This window comes from Neoarius graeffei, chromosome 12, assembly GCF_027579695.1.
Source record: "Neoarius graeffei isolate fNeoGra1 chromosome 12, fNeoGra1.pri, whole genome shotgun sequence".
Taxonomy (NCBI): Eukaryota; Metazoa; Chordata; class Actinopteri; order Siluriformes; family Ariidae; genus Neoarius; species Neoarius graeffei.
Window position 1 is genome coordinate 74,730,126 of NC_083580.1, and position 22,310 is coordinate 74,752,435.

General features: G+C 41.8%; 1 protein-coding gene across 4 annotated transcripts in view; it reads left to right on the forward strand.

The window, feature by feature from the left end:
- The first annotated feature begins 3,859 nt into the window (after nucleotides 1–3,859).
- slco2b1 (solute carrier organic anion transporter family, member 2B1) overlaps nucleotides 3,860–22,310 on the forward strand; it is an 87,629-nt gene continuing 69,178 nt past the window's right edge. Inside the window, exons 1-2 of one of the 4 annotated variants that reach the window (XM_060936409.1) lie at nucleotides 3,860–3,952; nucleotides 21,899–21,961. In XM_060936409.1, the coding sequence (XP_060792392.1) occupies nucleotides 21,938–21,961 (24 nt within the window). In that variant the 5' untranslated portion in view covers nucleotides 3,860–3,952; nucleotides 21,899–21,937. Of the gene's footprint in view, nucleotides 3,957–5,348; nucleotides 5,368–12,073; nucleotides 12,093–21,898; nucleotides 21,962–22,310 lie in introns of those variants that run through there. The other 3 variants (XM_060936410.1, XM_060936412.1, XM_060936411.1) reach the window with 3 other exon arrangements.

Here is a 22,310-nt window from a genome sequence, read left to right on the forward strand (position 1 = left end):
TTTAATTAAAGCTGTATGCTGTATAATCATTCTGCCACAGAAAAAGAACAGTTCAAAGAAACTACTGAAAGCCCAAATATTGCCATGACCTTCATATCCAAGATGACATGTCACTGTATTAAACTTCTGACCACAAGTGTACCTTTTTGTCCCTAAAAAGGTACACATAGGCACTATAAGGACCAATAACGAGCCCTAGGGGGTACATTAGTGTAGAGATATGCCTTGGGGAACAGAAATGGACTCCTACTGTAGCTGTACCTCTATTTCTGACAGTGTCGTTCTTAAAATATTAAAATATGTATCCCAGCTATAGAGCACTGATATGTCTTTTTTATTCTTGTTCATTTTTTTTGGATTATTGTTATGAATATATTGATTAAACTTATTTATTATAATTATTACTGAAACATATTTGACCATGGTGCCATTTTGTACTGGAGAAAGTCATATTTCTTTAAAAAAATTAACTCATATGAGACGAACAATACAGATAGCTAGTTATCTGGAAGAATTAAATATCTTCGTACCACAGAGTAGTTCAGTCAGACTTTCTAATTCCAGTTTTGCAAACTTAAACCATAAGCCCACATGCTGTTTGTTTTTCAACTTGTTCATAGAGAATCTTTTGGGAGTTATGGCATGCATATTAAGGGCCAACGAACTACAGCATCTTCACCTCAGCCTTGAAGAAGCTCAGCTTGTGTACTGACTCATGAGAGCTATGACTGCACTATTACTAGTCTGTAATGATGTCCAGCAACCTGAAGAGAGGTTAAATAGGAGAAGCTGTGGTGTAAAGTTTAAAGAAGCAGCCTTGGGACTGAAAGGTTGCTGGTTTGGTTCCCTGGATCAGCAGGATTGGCTGATGTGACCTTGAGCAAGACACCTGTCCCCCAGGTTGCTCTGGATTAGAGTGTCTGCTAAATGCCTGTAATCATTATCATCATGTACAGTGTGGGTTTAAATCCCAGTATTTTTTTTTTTATCAAAATAGAAAATATGGTTTGAAATTTGTCAGGAACTATAATGATGGAAAATAATTCCATTTTCATATAAATAGCCACACGGTACTTATTTATGCAGGTCAATATTAGAAATGCCAGCCTGTATTCACATATTTCACATATTGACATATTCACATTTTGAAATATGTATTCACATATTTCAAAATTCACATACTGTTTTTATAGCTGAAGACCTTTGTATGATTTACGAACAATAACAGTAATGAACACTAGAAAAGCACTCGGAGAGCGCAGACCTCCACCAAGTATCCTTTAAAAAAATCCGGGATCCAGAAGGTGAGCCAGATCACCGCCAAAATTTAATGGATTGTTACTTGTGCCCAGTCACACCTCTGGAAAAAAATTCAGAGCAATCCGTTCATTACTTTTTCCGTAATGTTGCTAACAGACAAACCAACCAACAAACAAACACTACCGAAAACATAACCTCCTTGGCAGAGGTAATAATAATAACTAGAATGCATTTCCGGAGAAAATGCGAAAGTGTGTTTGCTCAGGTGCACCGCCATGGCGACCCGGCAAGAGAGGCGACCGCACGCCCACAAGACAAGTTTTGTGTCAACATGCGAAAGTTTGGCCAAGACACAAGGCGGCTTCTCATACGGAGATGACAGGCTGGCAAGGTTCTTTACAGGGACATCCTAGAGCATCACTAACATGAAAATTTAGATGTAATTCTAAATCTGTAAAGAGATATGACCCAAAACACATTTTTGCTCATTGTGGCACCCCCTAGTGGCCAAATGACACCAAATTTGATGAGGGTACATGAACTGGTGCCGAAAGTCATCTAAAAAAAAAATATGGTCTTGATACGTCAAAGCATTTCTGAGATATGAGCCAAAATACGTTTTTGCTAATTGTGACGCCCCCTAGTGGCCAAATGACACCATATTTGATGAGGGTAGTTTGGATGGTGTCCAAAGTCATGCCACTAAATATGGTCTTGATACATCAAAGCGTTTCCGTGATATGAGCTCACTTCCTGTTTGGTGGCTTCGCCATCAAATTTGATTGGCTGCCACGGGCGATTGTTTCAACGTATGAGAGCAAAACGAATATCATCCATTAGGCATAGACTGGAGATCATGTGTTCCAAGTTTCGCGATGATAGGACAAAACATGAGGCCAGGGTCACTCTACCTTCACTTTGGGCAAAATTCAAAATGGCGGAAAATCTAATTAGGCGGAGAATGACGTCATAGGGTGCGTTGGAATCGTCTAGCTCCAAGGATTCCAACGGCACCAGACTTATGAAAGTCGGATATACGGATCAAAAGTTACGTGCATGAACGCGTGTAAGACTGTGATCAGTTGGTGGCGCTAGAGCGTGAGACGTACCAACATGAAACTTGATGAAACCAATCAGGGTCCACTCCTCTATCAGTGTACCACGTTTCATGACTTTACACCTTACGGTTTGGCCTACAGAAGGAAAAATCTGTTTTTTGCATCGCGCACCCATTCATTTCAATGGGGAAAAAATTAATCCTTTAAAAAAATCCGGGATCCAGAAGGTGATCATCTGGATCACCGCCAAAATTTAATGGATTGTTACTTGTGCCCAGTCACACCTCTGGAAAAAATTTCAGAGCAATCCGTTCATAACTTTTTCCATAATGTTGCTAACAGACAAACCAACCAACAAACAAACGCTACTGAAAACATAACCTCCTTGGCGGAGGTAATAAAGCATGTTCAGTATGAAATGTATAAAAATGATATTTGTAAAATTGATTTTTCATCGGGCGGCACGGTGGTGTAGTGGTTAGCGCTGTCGCCTCACAGCAAGAAGGTCCGGGTTCGAGCCCTGTGGCCGGCGAGGGCCTTTCTGTGCGGAGTTTGCATGTTCTCCCCGTGTCCACGTGGGTTTCCTCCGGGTGCTCCGGTTTCCCCCACAGTCCAAAGACATGCAGGTTAGGTTAACTGGCGACTCTAAATTGACCGTAGGTGTGAATGTGAGTGTGAATGGTTGTCTGTGTCTATGTGTCAGCCCTGTGATGACCTGGCGACTTGTCCAGGGTGTACCCCGCCTTTCGCCCGTAGTCAGCTGGGATAGGCTCCAGCTTGCCTGCGACCCTGTAGAACAGGATAAAGCGGCTAGAGATAACGAGATGAGATGAACGAGACGAGATGAGATTTTTCATCTTGATGTGTATAAATATGGAATGAATCATGAATCATACATTGTTTGACTGAAAATGCACTGAATTTACTGCACACGCTCCATCAAATAATTAACAAGAAGCACTGAATGGTCATTATATTTCTATTCAGTTGAGTTCTTGCCAATTCGTACTGTTTAGCCAAGTGTCTCGTACTTCTAAAATGTTCTTTCACGGAGACAAATCAAGCCAATTCCCACATATTTTGATTTCAAGTCTGGGCTGCAGGGATTTGCTCCAATGTCCCCCTGACTTTACAGATTAGCAGCACAGGTATGCACACCATCTGGGCTGCACACCAACTCCCTCTAAACTCAGCCTACTCTGGAGCAGTAAAACATTTCTCCGGAGAGTTCTGTGAACGTGTGCTGGATATTCTTTTCATAAACTATTAACAAAATGACTATAGCATGTTTCATATTAACATTGAATATATTAAATATTGACTATAGTAAAGTTTTATTCCAGCTGTTTTTCCTCACACATTTCAATTTCAACCCTTTATTACTGTTCTGTAACAATCCCTCACAGTCTGATCATCCTGATCATCAAAATTGGCCTAAAGCAAGTTTAAAGTAGAATGTGAAACATTATACTTTACACCGTCTGAAAATATTTAACCTCGAATCAATCTAGAATGGAGATTGTGCAATATGCTGAAACAAATCCCGCCCATGCAGGAACATAAGGCTTTTAACAGGAGGAAAACTTCCTTAAAGTGAAAGCTGGATTGACCACATTCATCTCAACAGCTCCACAGTAAGTGAGTGCATTCCTGTTTAAATGTGTTGAACTGTATAATTATTTGTGTGTCGCCTGCACACAATGAGTACTAACTTTATTCTTTCATTACCTTAAGGTGACACTGACAAAGTAAAACTATTTTAAAAACTGATAATAATCCTCATGGATATTCTTCTTTCAATGTGTGATTGTACAAAATGTATCCCAGTACATGTGCACAGAAGTGTGGTTAAATTTTAACTCTTCAATACTTGGAGAAGTGTTTGAGCAGGATTTAAAAAAATATTTATATTGTCAATATTATATATTGCCATATATTGTTATTGATTTTGAAGCATGGTCAAGCACAGTCTACAAGTCCTACTGGAGTACCAACAAATTATGAGGTTCAGAGACTTCAGAAGTATTTCTCTGCATTCATTTTTAATTTATTTTAGTATAAATATGGAGGTGATTATAGGAAATCGTGCTTGCATTGATTGGTCGAGAAATTCGGACTATTTCTCGATAATCACCTCGAGCGACTCGAAAATGGCGGCCGATTGCTTCGTCACTGTAAGTGAGGAAGAATTACACATTATGAAAGAAAATGCTGTTCCTAAAAGCACTAAAGATGCTATGAAGTTTGGTCTAAAAGTATTCAAAAGGAAGGTGGAATTGGGATTTATTTTATAGATTTCAAAACAAAGTATTTTATGTGAGTCGGAGTAGATAAGCGACACAAGTCTGTGCTCGCCGTTATTTCATTTGCATGCTCCTTTTGAAGATCGGAATAAATGTTTATATTCCAATATTTATATTTATTCCAATATATTATATATTGGAATAAATGTTTATATTAAAATAATGATATTTTTTAAAACAATTATCCGCCTCAGATTCAGTGAATAATAACTGAGATGACCAATATTCACTTTGCCTTTGGCGAATAATTTTTAAATAAGCTCTTCAAAGCTGTTGTGACTCAACACACTTGCAGGAGAGCACTAAAGCTGATTTTACATGGGCACTTGCACCGGAACAAGTTGTTCCCAGAACAAGTTGCCACGGTGCACCTGCCCATCTAAACACCATCTAAGCCCTGGGGAATCCTGGTGTTTAGGATGATGGTCTCAGAAATGTCTTTTCCAACTTGTACTGTCTGTGAGGAAGTCGAGTATCCAGGGGTATTGAGACCCACTGGACCATGTTTTCTAACAAGGTGTTGGGGGATAACTGTATTGAAGACGGAACTAAAGTCAATGAAGAGCATCTGGATGTAACTGTTCTTATTCTCCAGATGTACCAGGCTCAGGTCCAGTGCTGCCGATATGGCATCATCGGTGGAACGGTTAGGACAGTATGCAAATTGGAGTGGGTCGAGTGTTGTCAGGAGTCTAGATGTTAAGTGGTCCTTGACCAGCTTCTCAAAGCACTGCATCGTGATGGAAGTGAGTGCTATAGGGCAATAGTTATTGAGGGTTGATACTGGTGCCTTACATTACACTAATGGCATTTTGCAGACGCTTTTATCCAGAGCAATGTACAACATCCCAGAGCAGTTGGGGGCAGGGGCGTCACTAGGAATTAAGCTTTACTGGGGCACTGCCCCCCCGACACACACACAAAATGCCCCCCCCGCACAATGCACCTTAACGTTCCTGATATACATCTACTGGTAAAGTTAAAAAGGGAGAGTCTGTTCAAGAATGCATTAAGATGTTTATTTAAACATACTCTATTGTCTTTCATATGCAGTAAACCTGCCAAACATTTCATGGAACAGCTAAACAGCTGAATAACCTAACTAATTTTGTTATGTATTTGATTCAAGTTTTCTATTATGCATTTGTATTACATTCCACAAGAGTAAAGAAGCAATTTAGGGGAAAAAGTTAACCAAGGAACATTTCAACTTGTCACTTCATTTCATTTTCATTTTTTATATTGTCTGTTTGAGTGTTTAGTCTGTGTGTAGTTGTTCTTATCTAGTGTTTATTTATACTGTTTATATTGTTTGACTGTTTAGTCTGTCTAGTTCCTATCTAGAGTGTTTATACTGTTTATATTGTTTTTTTTTTCAATTATTCTATTTTTATTTATTGCATTGCCTGTTTGCACCATGGGTCAGAGAGGACTGAAATTTCATTTGTGCTGTATGTCGAGCATGTATAGCATATTTGACAATAAAGTTGACTTGACTTGACTTGACTAAACAGTATAGTGTAGACTAATGCCTGGTTTTTTCAATCTTTTTTCAATCATTATGCAGCTGGTTAGTTATGACTGACCAGTTATAGTTATAGTTATAGACTGACTAGTTAAGCCTACAACCTTAGCCCATGTTTACATTAGACCGTATCAGCGGATCATCAGATTAACGTTTTTAAAATGATTAGTGTGCACACAGCAACACCAATACACGATTTGCGTGCACACAACAATACCAATACACGGATACGCTCGGCTCCGCAGGCATCCTGCGCTCCAAATCACTCCGCCCTGAACAGCGAGTGCCCTCTGGAGGGTGCGCACTCCGGCCCTGCGCAGCTCACAGAGCGTGCGAGTGAAGCACACTAGCAGTGTTTTCGGGACTGAGCCGCTGTGTGTGTGCTCTCAGTGCATATCACTTACCACTTGCAAGTGGAAGGATGGCAAGCCTAAAGACAATCATAACTACACAATGGGCAGTATTTGCATCAGTATTTGCAGTATTTTCATACTTTTATACTCTTTAATGAAAGGTGATACAAGGCGGAAGTCCGCGCCGTTTTTCAGCAGTCGCGTCACATGACCAACGCCAGCGAATCAGGAAGGTGGATGTCACAGTGACGTTGTCCAATGAGACGCCAGCTAGAGCTCAGCACAGCGTATCCGCGTATTCTGAATGTTTACACAGCACCGGACCAGACACGATCTGGATTGAATACGTGGACGCTGGCGGATTCCCGTTTCCCGGCGTTTCCAGGCGGTTTAATGTAAACGGACAGTGCATCCGCGAAGAAAATGAGACAGATACGGTCTAATGTAAACGTAGCCTTAATCTTACCTCTCTCACCCTCCTCCTCATCTGTCACTGTTTCCCTGCCCCTGTCTCTGTTTCGTGAGAAGAATTGTCTGATATCCATCTGGAAAAGTAATTTAATATAATTTAATTCGATGTAGTTTAATGGGTTTGTTAGAATATGGTTTGCTTAGTTTTGTTGCAAAAACTTCGCGCTACCTTAACTCATCCAGAGCCCGTTCTCTGACTCATCCAAAGAGTAGACTCATCTCTCCAGTAGGCTAAATGGACTCATGGCACGCCGCATGCACGCTATGTTTACAGTGAGAATCTCCCAGACCAATCAGAAAATTAGTTAGAAAGAAGAGGCGATAGAAGTTTGAAACACAGTCTGTCCTACAACTTACAGTAGATAAATGATCTGCCAAAGAAACTAGTTTGTTACGAAAATCTTTCAACATTTTCTTACTGGGGCACAGCTGATTTTTACTGGGGCACATGCCCCAGTAAAAAAGGCCTAGTGATGCCCCTGCTTGGGGGTTAGATGCCTTCCTCAAGGACACTTCAGCCATTCTTTCTGGTCCAGGGAATTGAACCAGTGACCTTTTAGTCCCAAAGCTGCTTCTCTATCGATTAGGCCATGGCTTTCCCCACAGGTCTTCTTTGGTAATGGTATGATGGTGGTGGCCTTGAAGTGTATGTGTGTGTGTGTGTGGGGGTTTACAATGGCTTGGCTCAGAGAGGTGTTGTAACTGTCTGTGAGGACGTGTGTTAGTTGGGCTACAAAATCCCTGAGTACATGTCCTAGCATGTTGTCAGGCTCTGCAGCTTTCCACAGGATTGTAGACTAGCCATGTATCTGACTACTTTGGATTAGACCAGAGCAATGTACAACATCCCAGAGCAGTTGGGGGTTAGATGCCTTCCTCAAGGACACTTCAGCCATTCTTTCTGGTCCAGGGAATTGAACCAGTGACCTTTCGGTCCCAAAGCTGCTTCTCTATCCATTAGGCCATGGCTTTCCCCACAGATCTTCTTTGGTAATGGTATGATGGTGATGGCCTTGAAGCGGGGGGGTTACAATGGCTTGGCTCAGAGAGGTGTTGTAACTGTCTGTGAGGACATGTGTTGGTTGGTCTACAAAATCCCTGAGTACATGCCCTAGTATGTTGTCAGGCTCTGCAGGTTTCCATGGGATTGTAGACTAGTCATGTATCTGACTGCTTTGGATTAGATGGAACATTTAATACAAATCGCACATTACTATCAGGAGCCGGAGATGCTGCTGCCATACAGTGAGCTGCCATCTTGAAAATTCAGTGGCAAGTAGTAGGGCTTAGTGTTCATCCAGGTTATTTATCATCTGGACAAGACGGCTTCACAGCAAATTCAATGGTCAGTTCTTCTCGAGTGCTTTTCCTTGTCAAACTTCTCCACCTTTAAACGATGGAGTCGAGTGATTCCCAAACCAATCGCAGTGATAACTGGACTAAAGAAGAAGTTCTTACCTACATCCACTTGTGTGGAGATGCAGACACCCAGTTGGATTTGGAGAAATCGGACTGCAATGAGGTGAACATTTAATACAAATCGCACATTACTATCAGGAGCCGGAGATGCTGCTGCCATACAGTGAGCTGCCATCTTGAAAATTCAGTGGCAAGTAGTAGGGCTTAGTGTTCATCCAGGTTATTTATCATCTGGACAAGACGGCTTCACAGCAAATTCAATGGTCAGTTCTTCTCGAGTGCTTTTCCTTGTCAAACTTCTCCACCTTTAAACGATGGAGTCGAGTGATTCCCAAACCAATCGCAGTGATAACTGGACTAAAGAAGAAGTTCTTACCCACATCCACTTGTGTGGAGATGCAGACACCCAGTTGGATTTGGAGAAATCGGACTGCAATGAGGTGATTTACCACCGAATCACTGAATGTTTAAACAGAAAAGAGCAGCAAGAGGACAATAAAGCAAGTTAAAAACAAGTTTCGGATAATAATAAAAATAATAATTTCAATTTATATAGCGCCTTTCACAAACCCAAGGACGCTATACACAGGAGTTACACACACAAAAAGGCCACACTAGGAAGAGTAGTGTGAGGAAAAGAGGAAAGTTTTCAAGTTAGCTTTGAAGGAAGAGAGAGTGGAACAGTCACAAAGCGATTGTGGTAATGAGTTCCAAAGTTTAGGAGCAGCAACACTGAATGATCTGCTACCCATAGATGCCAGTTTAATAGGAGTAATGTGAGCAGTGCGCTTGGTGAGTGTGAGGACTCTAGCTGCTGAGTTTTTGATGTACTGCAGGCGATTGAGCAATGTGGCAGGGAGACCATAAAAGAGAGAATTGCAGTAGTCAAGACGGGAAAAAATAAACGCATTGACCAACATTTTGACATCAGTTTCAAAGAGAAGAGGGCAGAGACATGCAATATTGCGGAGGTGAAAGAAAGCATTCTTAGTAATGAGTTTAAAATGGGGTTCAAACGTAAGGGTGAAGTCTAAGAGAACTCAAAGGTTTTTTATAACTTGGGAAGGACTAATAGACACACCATCAACATCAATAGTGAAATTGGAGAAGTTCAGAACCTGTCTTTTGGTACCTACTAATAGAACCTCCGTTTTACTACGGTAGCATTAAGTTTAAGGCGGTTCTTATGCAGCCATTGCTTAAGGTCAGTGATGCAAGTCCTTAGCAGCTGAACAGAGGCTATGGAAGGGGTGATAGTGATGTAGATTTGAATGTCATCAGCATAACAATGAAAGTTAAGGCCATGGTTGCGAATAATCTGGCCTATAGGAGAAACATATAATATAAAAAGAAGGGGACCAAGGACAGAACCCTGAGGCACACCTTGAGCAACAGTAACAGTGGATGATTTATGAACACCAATAGAGATGAACTGTTGCCTGTTTGCTAGATATGACTGAAACCAGGCTAAAGCTAAGCCAGTAATACCAGAAGAAGATAGTCTGGAAATGAGTATCTCATGATGTACAGTGTCAAAGGCAGCTGTGAGGTCCAAGAGAACAAGGACATTGAGATGACCAGCATCAGTTGAGAGCAGGAGGTCATTAACAACTCTTAAGAGAGCAGATTCAGTGCTATGCATATTGTGAAAGCCTGACTGATCACTGATCACTAATTTGCACATGCACGCTTTTATGTTTACTTGTCCAACCTCTGGTTTGCCACTGATAGAGAGTGAGTATGTAAACACGAAGGAAAGTGGGCACAACTTATTCCAGGCACAACTTTTTCTTCATTTGGTTTGCGTGTTTTCTTATCTCAAAAATACTGTGTAATTTAAATGGGAAACATGCTTCAGGTACACTGTATTCTATCATTTCCAGAGGTGCCAATAATAGTGGCACATGTGTTTTTGTTGGAAATAATAATTTCTTGATGAGGGATTTGTTTTTCTCTGAGTAAATTTATTTCTATTAAAGGTTGGATTTTTCTCATTTTTTCAGTGTGAGATGGAGCGACTTCACCAAAAGGTGGATTTTTATTTTCCTAACCCTTTTAACTAATCTTTACAAGGGCTGACAATAATCATGGAGGGCTTTATATATGTGTATAAGTTGATATACATTCACTCAAGTACTCCATAAAACCCAGATGTGGGAGTACCCTGGTGCGTTATGTTAATGAAATGTTTTTATTAATATGTTAATAAAAGGGGTGTGAAGTTTTACAATCTCACCAATGGACAACAGTTCACCACCGTAAATGGCATCCAGTCCCACCCATTTACTGTCCTCCACGGTGTTCCTCAAGGGTCAGTCCTCGGTCCTCTCTTATTCTGTATCTATATGCTCACCCTTGGTCATAGTATCTGTTCTCATGGTCTCAGTTACCATTTTTATGCTGATGGCACTCAGATTTACATCTGTACAAAACCAGACACCACCTCGGCCCTGACAATACTTAATACCTGCCTTCTGAACATCAAAACCTGGATGCACAGCAGCTTTTTAAAACTTAACTCTGACAAAACAGAGGTTGTCCTCATTGTCATACGTCAACAACCTTAATAACATTTGTCTTACTATTGACAACACAAAGGTTACAGCCTCTCCTCATATCAAGAACTTGAGTGTTCTCTTGGATTCTACTCTTTCATTTGAGCATCACATCAACCAGAACGTCAAGGATGTACAGTAGTAGCTCATCTAACCTGCCATCAAAACAACCATGACAACAAAAAAAAAACATCAAACAGAACTGAAATGTGACAATGTGAGAAAGGACCAACCTCCATGACAAATTTACAACAGGAACATCAACAAAGGACTACATTTTGTTCCCCGAGTGAAGATCGACCCAAAACATCGATCAGAACTGAATTTGCATAATAAATAAGAGAGGAGATACAATTCTAGTCAGAAGAAAATGTGTAAAGTTGACCTAATTACTAATTTGTTTCCAAAAAAATGACAATACAATGACCCAGTGTTGTGCAGAAGGTCTAGTTCTTTCAAACCAAACAATCAGAACTGAAATCCATTGAGAACTGAGGCAGGAGATATGTTTAACTGAAAATAAACACAGGAAAATCAACAAACAAATGACTAAGTTTTGTTCCTCAAGCGAAGATCGACCCAAAACATCGATCAGAACTGGAATCAGATGAGAAATGAGAGAGGAGATACAATTCTCGTGAGAGGCTTGGAAAATTTGACAATGAGCAAGTTTTGTGTGGAGTGATGAGTTCTTTTGAACAAAACACTCAGAACGGAAATCTGTGAAGAACTGACAGAGGAGATACGATTTAACTGAACAGTGGATGACAGATAGATGGACGGATGCCACGCCACGGCAATTGCTCATCAGCCTGATGGCTAGATGAGCTAATAAAACATGCTAACTATCCTCTTTCCACCTTAAAAATATTTCCCGGATCCTCACGCTACTCTCTGAGTCCGACGCTGTACATGTAATACGTGCACTCATTTCCTCCTGGTTGGATTACTGTAATGCCCATATCAGTGGTCTCCTTTTTTATCTTCTCAGTCAACTACAAGCTACAACATGTGCAAAATTCAGCTGCCTGTTTCCTCACATCCACTCCATCCTGCCATCCATCACATCACCCCAGTGCTTCAGGATCTTCACTGGCTCTGTGTCCAGCAGAGGATTGGTTTTTAAAGTCCTTCTGCTCACCTACAAGGTCCTACTCGTACATGACTCTGCCCCTGCTTATTTATCTGAACTCATCCATCCATGCTCTCCAACACTCTCTCTCTGCTCTTCTGACTTCTGGTTTCTTCACTGTCCCCAATACAAGACTCCGATCTGCTGTGGAATGCTCTCCCTCAACAATTCAGAGCTGCCAACAGTGTTGAGCATTTTAAGTCTCTTCTGAAAAAAAACATGTTCAGGAGAGCTTTTAATTTGTAATTTTAGTTTGTCTGCTATTGCGCCTGCTTTTGCTAATTGCTTGTATGTATATGAACCCCTTTCTTTTTACACTATTAAGTGCATTGAATATGTATGAAACCTCAGTATTTATAAATGTACACACCGGCCACTTTACTAGGAACACACATACATCCACACACTGTTTGATGCAACTATCTAATCAGCCAATCGCTTGACAGTAGCACAATGCATCAAATCATGCAGATACAAATCAAGAGTTTCAGTTAATGTTCACGATGTTCAAATATCGGAATGGGAAAAATTGTGATCTCACAGTGAAGTGTGACTTTCTTTCACTGTGGCATGGGTGTTGGTTTGAGCCAGATGGACTGCTGGTTTGAGTGTTTCAGAAACTGCTGATCTCCTTCCTGGGATTTTCACACATAACAGTCTCTAGAGTTTACAAAGAATGGTGCAAAAAACAAAAAACATCAAGTGAGTGAGCGACAGTTCTGTGGGTGGAAACAATCACCCACCTAATGAGAGAGCTCAGAAGAAAATGGACAGATTGGTTTAAGCTTTTTGGCCAGGAAGGATATAATAACTGTGTTGAGCTGAAAAGCATCTCAGCATGCAACAGAAAACAGAAGAGCCCATTGGGTTCCACTCCAGGAATCTTAGAATCAAGAACCAGTTCACTATTAAAGTGGCCGGTGAGTGTATACCTATAAATAATATCCATTTGGGCCTAATGTGCTCTTTTGGTAGATTACAAAGGTCTTCAGCTCCAATAAATAGCCAAGATATGATTAATAATATTTAAATAATGAGAATAATATCTCAATAGTTTGACTATATTCATAAAGTAATTCTGTGCTGTATGACGAGGTGGGTTTTTATTGTGTGGCAAAAGTACCAAGTGGTGGCAAAAGTACCAAGAAATTATAGTTAAATGAAAGTATACACAGTTTGTCAAAATGTAACTCAGTTAAAAGTGGAAGTATCCAGTGAATCATGGACTCGAGTGAAGTTTAAAAAATAATTCCTAGTTTAAATGTACTCACGTACTAAACTCATTAAAAAAGTTAATGTTCTGAAGGTTATGTATGGTTTTTTTCATGTGAAAATTAACATTATGAAACTGTTATGAACTCCTGATTTAAATAAAGCAACTACACTGGAAAACATCAGTCAGTCTCTGTAGGTTTGCTGCTCACATGTGTGATATGTAGCTTGCTAATGATTAATCAGAAGCAAAATATATGAAAACTAGCCAGTATTTACCATTAACTACAATTTAACTGGCTGGACAGACAGTGAGTTATCTTAGCGATTGAAACCAGTGCTTGTCCTGCATTAGCAAAGAAAATAGGCTAAATTGGGTAAATATAGCCAGTTAATGTTTGTGAAACTTATCTCAGCATGCTTGTTGAAATGATATATGAATCTTCTTATTCCAACATACTGACTATTTTACTGAGGTTAAGTCTGGGGCCCTCATTCTCAAGTTCCACACTGCAGTCTGATGGATTATTTGTCTTCAGAAACACACACTGTCAGAAATAGGGGAATAGTAGGGGCTCATTTCTGTTCCCAAAGGTACAATTTACACTAATGTACCCCCTAGGGCTCATTACTGGACCTCAGGGTGGCTATGTGTACCTTGTTAGGGCCAAAATGTTACATATATGTTCCTAAGCAGTATATAAAGGGAACAAATAAGTACCTTAGTTGGTACTGTCCCAGTGACAAGCCATTGTACCCCTAGAGGTACAATGATGTACTTTATTTTCTGAGAGTGCACAGATAGTGGTTAGTGCTGTCACCTCACAGCAAGAAGGTTCCAGGGTTGAGCCCAGTGGCCGACAAGGGCCTTTCTGTGTGGAGTTTGCATGTTCTCCCCGTGTCTGTGTGGGTTTCCTCCGGGTGCTCCGGTTTCCCCGACAGTCCAAAGACATGCAGGTTAGGCTAATTGGTGGCTCTAAATTGACCATAGTTGTGAATGTGAGTGTGAATGGTTTTTTGTCTATGTGTCAGCCCTGCGATGATCTGGCGACTTGTCCAGGGTGTATCCTGCCTCTCACCCATAGTCAGCTGGGATAGGCTCCAGCTTGCCTGCGACCTCACACAGGATAAGTGGTTACGGATAATAAACTGTGGGTGGTAAAAGAGAGCAACTGGACTTGCTTGAAGGTTCTTGAAGACGTTTCACCTCTCATCCAAAAGGCTTCTTCAGTTCTGTTTGACTGGTAGGGAGCATCAGGTATTTATCCTCTCATGGATGAAAAGCTCATCTAAGGTGTCATTGACTACGTTTACATGCACGTCCAAATCGAGCTGCTGTTGGTAATCGAGCAAAGGGCCCCAGCAGGGGTGCCAGAGAAATCCAATCCTACATGCACAAGTGAAATCGGGCTATTGTGCAAGGTGCATTGTGCACCCGAGCCACACGTGGCGCTACATGCCCCATCATGTTGGTACACTTCTGGTTGTCGTCATGAAGAAGAGCTATAGTGTTGCCAGATACTGCTGACGTTTTCCAGCCCAAAACATGTTCAAATCCGCTAAAATGCACTTAAACCCCCCAATCTGGCAACACTAGCAGTTCCGTGTTCAAGCTGTTAGGCTTGCTCTAACAGACTATGGCTACAAACTCTCCGGCGCAGACCACTGTTTTGTAAGAAAACTTATTTTGCACAATAATATTTTTCTAAAGTCCATTTTTTGCTTACAAAAAAAATATTTTTTTTTGCTTACAATTTAACTTATGTCTTAATAAACACACAAAAAGTTCAGTTGTTTTGTTTTTATTGACATTCTTCAGATGTTGGACATATAAACACACACACAAATACAATGACTTGTTTATGTACACAATTCACAGCTATGCAACAGCTGTACAGATGTATTTGGTGATACAGTAAGTGAGCTAAATTTTAACAGTGCAAACAATGCCACAAAAAGAAAAGATTCATGCCGTTGTCATGCCGACCGAGGCTGTTGTGTTTCCCGCTTGTGGTCTCGTCACTCGTCACTTCCGGAAGTAGCTCGACAACTAGCTCGATAGGGTATACATGCGCAAAATAGCTTGGCAGAAATCGCATAAACTAGGTCGTGTAGCTCGATTCCGAGAAATCAAGTTCGGTTCAATTTCAGCCGAATTAAGGTGTATACATGGCATTTTGAACTTCGATTTCAGTCGAGCAACGGCAGAAATTCGATTCTCTCTATGTGCATGTAAACGTAGTGATTGAGTCATCCTGTTGGTGTGGGTCACTGGGGGCTGGTTGTGAACGGCCTCGAGAGTCGTTAGGATGATCAATGGATTGCCTGTTAGGGTGATCAATGGAATGCTGATTCTCTCTGTCCTCCTGTGAGTCACTGAAAACAGCTGGGTTTTGGTGTGCATTCAGTTGTCTGGGAAGTGTGCCAAGGACTGCATTGTAGGTGGCTGATAAATGATGTCTTAGACCCCCACCTCTGTTCAGTGATGGCCATTCCAGGTTGACAAAAATGGCTTCTTTAACTCCTCGCTCATACCAACGATCCTCTCTGGCTAAAATGCGTACGTTGCAATCCTGAAATGAGTGTCCTTTGTTGTTAAGATGAAGGTAGACAGCAGAATCCTGGCCTGAGGAACTGGCTCTCCTGTGTTGAGCCATGCGCCTGTGAAGCGGTTCTTTAGTTTCCCCAATATACGAGTCTGTTCATTCTTCACTGCACTGAATGGCATACACTACGTTGTCCTGTTTGTGTCTGGGTATTCTGTCCTTAGGGTGGACCAGTTTCTGCTTCAGGGTTTTACTGGGTCTGAAATGTACCGGAATGTTGTGTTTGTAGAAGATCCTCCTGAGTTTCTCAGATAGACCAGAAATGTAAGGAATGACAATGTTCTTGCGTTTGTTCCTGTTATCCTGTTGTCCGTTCTGTTCCTTTTTCTGCTGTTGAGGAAAGACCAGTTGGGATACCCGCAGTTCTGAAGTGCTTTCTTGATGTGATTCTGCTCCTTCTCTTTTCCCTCTATCATTGTAGGGATATTCTGAGCCCTGTGTTGCAAGGTCCTAATGACCCCCAATTTGTGTTCCAGTGGGTGGTGAGAGTCAAAGAGTAGGTACTGGTCTGTGTGTGTGAGTTTCCGGTAGACCTCGATGCTCAGGCTTCTTTCTTGTCTAATGTGTACATCACAATCTAAGAAGGCTAGATTATTCCCACTGAAGTTGATGTTAATATCCACTGCATTGATGTGCTTAGAGAAGGCTTCCACCTCATGGGTTTTGATTTTAACCCAGGTGTCATCCACATATCTGAACCAGTGGCTGGGAGCAACTCCTGAAAAAGTGGTCAAAGCTTTATGTTCCACTTCCTCCATGTAAAGATTGGCCACAATAGGGGATACCGGTGAGCCCATGGCACATCCATGCTTCTGTCTGTAGAAACTTTCATTAAACTGGAAATAAGTGGTAGTCAGGCAGAAGTCAAGCAGGGTGCAAATCTGGTCCGTGGTGAGGTTCGTTCTATCCAATAAGGTGCTGTCTCGAAGGAGTTGTTTTCTAAAAGATTCAACTGCTTCTGTGGTGGGAATGCAGGTGAACAGAGAAATGATGTCATAGGAAACCATGGTTTCATCTGAGTCTAGTTTGAGGTCTGCAACTTTAGTAGCAAAATCTTGGGAGTTTTTGACGTGATGTGGCGTATTCCCAACGAGAGGAGCCAGGATGGTGGCTAGGTGTTTGGCAATGTTGTAAGTGACAGAGTTTATACTGCTGATGATAGGTCTGAGTGGAGCTCCTTCCTTGTGAATCTTGGGGAGTCCGTATATGAGAGGAACGGCTTCCCCAGGGTACAATCTGTAGTACAGAGATCGGTTGATGGCTTGGTCCTTTTTTAGTTGTTGCAGGCAGCTAACAACTCTCTTTTTGTAACAACTTGTGGGGTTCCGCCTCAAGGTTTCATAGGTGGTAGTGTCACTGAGGAGACTGGTCATCCTGGATGACCTCAGGCCAGGACTCTGCTGTCTACCTTCATCTTAACAACAAAGGACACTCATTTCAGGATTGCAACGTACACATTTTAGCCAGAGAGGATCGTTGGTATGAGCGAGGAGTTAAAGAAGCCATTTTTGTCAACCTGGAACGGCCATCACTGAACAGAGGTGGGGGTCTAAGACCAAGTTTACATTAGACCGTATCTGTCTCGTTTTCTTCGCGGATGCACTGTCCGTTTACATTAAAACACCTGGAAACGCCGGGAAACGGGAATCCGCCAGGGTCCACGTATTCAATCTAGATCGTGTCTGGTCCGGTGCTGTGTAAACATTGAGAATACGCGGATACGCTGTGCTGAGCTCTAGCTGGCGTTGTCATTGGACAACGTCACTGTGACATCCACCTTCCTGATTTGCTGGCGTTGGTCATGTGACGCGACTGCTGAAAAACGGCGCGGACTTCCGCCTTGTATCACCTTTCATTAAAGAGTATAAAAGTATGAAAATACTGCAAATACTGATGCAAATACTGCCCATTGTGTAGTTATGATTGTCTTTAGGCTTGCCATCCTTCCACTTGCAAGTGGTAAGTGATATGTGCTGGGATCACACACACAGCGGCTCAGTCCCGAATCACTGCTTGTGCACTTCACTCGCGTACTCTGTGAGCTGCGCAGGGCCGGAGTGCGCACCCTCCAGAGGGCACTCGCTGTTCAGGGCGGAGTGATTTGGAGCGCAGGATGCCTGCGGAGCCGAGCGTATCCGTGTATTGGTGTTGCTGTGTGCACGCGAATCGTGTATTGGTGTTGCTGTGTGCACACTAATCGTTTTAAAAACGTTAATCTGATGATCCGCTGATACGGTCTAATGTAAACCCCACCTTAGACATCATTTATCAGCCACCTACAATGCAGTCCTTGGCACACTTCCCAGACAACTGAATGCACACCAAAACCCAGCTGTTTTCAGTGACTCACATGAGGACAGAGAGAATCAGCATTCCATTGATCACCCTAACAGGCAATCCATTGATCATCCAAACGACTCTCGAGGCCGTTCACAACCAGCCCCCAGTGACCCACACCAACAGGATGACTCAATGACACCTTAGATGAGCTTTTCATCCATGAGAGGATAAATACCTGATGCTCCCTACCAGTCAGACAGAACTGAAGAAGCCTTTTGGATGAGAGGTGAAATGTCTTCAAGAATCTTCAAGCAAGTCCAGTTGCTCTCTTTTACCACCCACAGTTTACTATGACCTGGATGACTGAGAATCTTCACAGACATGTTACGGATAATAGATGGATGGATAATGTACGGGGGGCGGCACGGTGGTGTAGTGGTTAGCGCTGTCGCCTCACAGCAAGAAGGTCCAGGTTCGAGCCTGTGGCCGGCGAGGGCCTTTCTGTGCGGAGTTTGCATGTTCTCCCGTGTCCGCGTGGGTTTCCTCCGGGTGCTCCGGTTCCCCCACAGTCCAAAGACATGCAGGTTAGGCTAACTGGTGACTCTAAATTGACCATAGGTGTGAATGTGAGTGTGAATGGTTGTCTGTGTCTATGTGTCAGCCCTGTGATGACCTGGCGACTTGTCCAGGGTGTACCCCGCCTTTCGTCCATAGTCAGCTGGGATAGGCTCCAGCTTGCCTGCGACCCTGTAGAACAGGATAAAGCGGCTAGAGATAATGAGATGAGATGGGATAATGTACGGATAGCTATAGTGCTAACTACTTTGTGTACCATGAGAAGGTCAGAGCATGCAATAAATTAACACAATTCTTAGCCGTAATTTTTACATGGATGAATTTTTTGAATGCTGAACTAAGCCCATTCTACTGACCTATAAGGTACAGTCGTTGTCTGGATGGGAGAAGAAGAGACTTTTGAAGTTTGTAATGAATACTGAAACTCAAAACAAGAAAATGTAGAAGAAAGAAGTAAGTTGTGTTTCTTGGAAACGTAATAATTACATAAGTTTTGACAATTTTGGCTACAGAACAGCTTGCACAAAAAAAAAGCAAGGGTGGATTGTGGTAGCCCACCGATGCTCTCTCCTTCCTACCAGCTTGGTCAACAGGTCCCAGGGTAGTGAGTACATGTCGTACCACCAGTAAGAGTGCAGCTGGTTGGTTCTTCTTAATTCATAATGGAAAAGAGCCCTTTGATGGTATGGCTACCAGCAGATACCAGGTTTGCATGTCGGCCGTTGGCTTGTGAGGAGCTTTTCCGCCCTTTGCCAGGTCTTGTTTTTAGTCCTGACAGGGTGACATGCCACCCTCCTCATCATTGTACATTGGTGGGGGAGCCGGTTTAGATGCCGACCAGCCGTCCATGCAGAAGGTTGCATTGGGTTACACTGCTACCAGTTGCAGGGTCATCAACCCTGAACTGGCAGAAAATTACATAATAATTACGCAAGAGTATTCAAGTATTCAGTGCAATAAAACTCCATTAAAGTATAAATACGGCAAAATAATGCTTATACTAACTAAGTACAATTACTTGAGAATTTTAGTGAATTTATAGATATTTAAAGTATCAACTACACATCCTGTGGAATATGAAAGCCAAACATTATTAGGAGATTAGTGTTATGTAATGTACTGTTGTATCTGTTCATCCACCCAAGTTTGCATAGTCTTTCCAGTCATCAGTGTTGTTGTCTGTGAATCACAGTGTAGTCACATGACTAATAATTGCACCATAACGTGTGGTTCTTCTTTTTTTCTTTGGCAATCCTTTGCCAGTATCCTTAGGCAGTAAGACTAAACAAATAACTGAATCAACACAAGTAAATTAAGACCAAAAAATTACCATGTGAAATATTTACCCTTAATAGACGTGGAATGTGTTATCACACTAGTTTTAATTCATACATGTTTCTAGCTATATAGTAAGCAAATTACTTCTTACATATTATCCTGAGCATTACTTATTGGATGTCGCAAGCACTTTCATATATTTAACATCACAACGTGATCGCTACCAGACTTCGGAGTGACAAGATTGACACAGAGCATTTATACCGTTAAACTGTTTATACGGCGGCACGGTGGTGTAGTGGTTAGCGCTGTCGCCTCACAGCAAGAAGGTCCTGGGTTCGAGCCCCGGGGCCGGCGAGGGCCTTTCTGTGTGGAGTTTGCATGTTCTCCCCGTGTCCGCGTGGGTTTCCTCCGGGTGCTCCGGTTTCCCCCACAGTCCAAAGACATGCAGGTTAGGTTAACTGGCGACTCTAAATTGACCGTAGGTGTGAATGAGAGTGTGAATGGTTGTCTGTGTCTATGTGTCAGCCCTGTGATGACCTGGCGACTTGTCCAGGGTGTACCCCGCCTTTCGCCCATAGTCAGCTGGGATAGGCTCCAGCTTGCCTGCGACCCTGTAGAAGGATAAAGCGGCTAGAGATAATGAGATGAGATGAACTGTTTATACATCAAATGATACATACAGCAATAACAGAGTATTATAGTACTTTGGTGAGTGCAGAAATAAAGACTTGAAGACAGTGTTGTAGTCAAGTCACTAAACCTCGAGTCTGAGTCCAATCTCGAGTCCCCAGTGTTCAAGTCCAAGCCATTAAAGAGAATTTTGAGTCGAGTCCGAGAACAAGACTCCATCCGCACCATTTGGCAGTTGCTGTTGCTGTCTTTATGTGAAAGCTTCTCTGATACTGTGTTGGACTAACGTTACTGCTCGACTGCCCCATTTTAATTAACAGGCTACAGATAAAAAGTTTGTTTGTCGCTCAGCAAGCCCTGCCCACTATCAACAGGGCAAATAACATGAGAGAGGGTTAACACTAGCTAGTTCATCGCTCAGCAAGTAAGCCCCACCCACTATCAACAGAGCAATGAACATAACGTTTCACTTCCTTCTCTGGGTGTGGTCTTGCCAAATGACAATTGAAGTTCAAAGTTGTCCCCGTCGTCTCCTCGATAGTTCTTCTACATATGGAACACATATTGTAGCAGTGCATTTTTTCCCACTGCACGAGAAGTCTGTAGAAGCAAAGTGGACGATCCTAGCAGCGTTCTCTCCAGGCATTTTAGCGCCATTAACATTAGTTTGTTCCTGAACATGACGTATGAACAGGTGAATGTGCATTCTCTTGCACAAAATTAGTATAAACATTAATGTAGATATAAATATCTTATGCCAAATTATTATGGCATGTTACAAAAACATAAAGAAAAATCCGAGTCCTGGTCTCCAATTTACGAGTCCGAATGCAGTTAATGCATGAGTCCAAGTCCAAGTCCGAGTCATCAGTGCTCAAGTCCAAATCAAGTCAAGTCACAAGTCCTTAAAAGTAAGGCACGAGTCGGACTTGAGCACTACAAGCCTGCTTGAATATGATAAAAGCCAAAGTTTCAATAGACCAAAAGTGACATCTGGTAACATTTTCACTTTATCATAGCAACCTGAAAATGATCATCAGCCTTAAACAACCATTTTCTGCCTGAATCTTCAGCCAACTATGTAATTTCTTGTGTCACGCTTCCATTTGTGGTTTATTCTAGTGGTTAAATAATTCTTGCAATGAAAAACTCTGTTGTTTTAGTTACCTGGAAATGCTATTAAGTTTCAGTGATACTGTTCATAACAAGAGGGTTAATGTTGGTGTTCTGTTCTCAGGCAGCATTCAAACTGACTGTGATTTGGTAAAGACAAGTGATGGGTCTCTTTAATAATATCAAGGTAAGATTTTTCATCATCGATTTTATGTCACAGATTATTACTGATCACACAATCAAGTCCTGGAATTTGAACTATTTTTGTCAGAGGTTCAAGTGCTTAAACACTGAGGTGCCATGACCTCAACTTTCATCTATGTCTAACTTTCAAGAAAGATAGACAGAGGATATTACACGGTGGCACGAAGATATGAAGTTTGTCTTTGAGTGGTGAATGTATATAATCACGAGTGCACAAAGTGAACGGTGATATATTTTTCAGCATGAGAAGATAACCTTCATATCGTCATGCTACCATGAAATGTTCTTTATATTATATGGACACGTCCACAAGAAAATATGCAAATTAATCA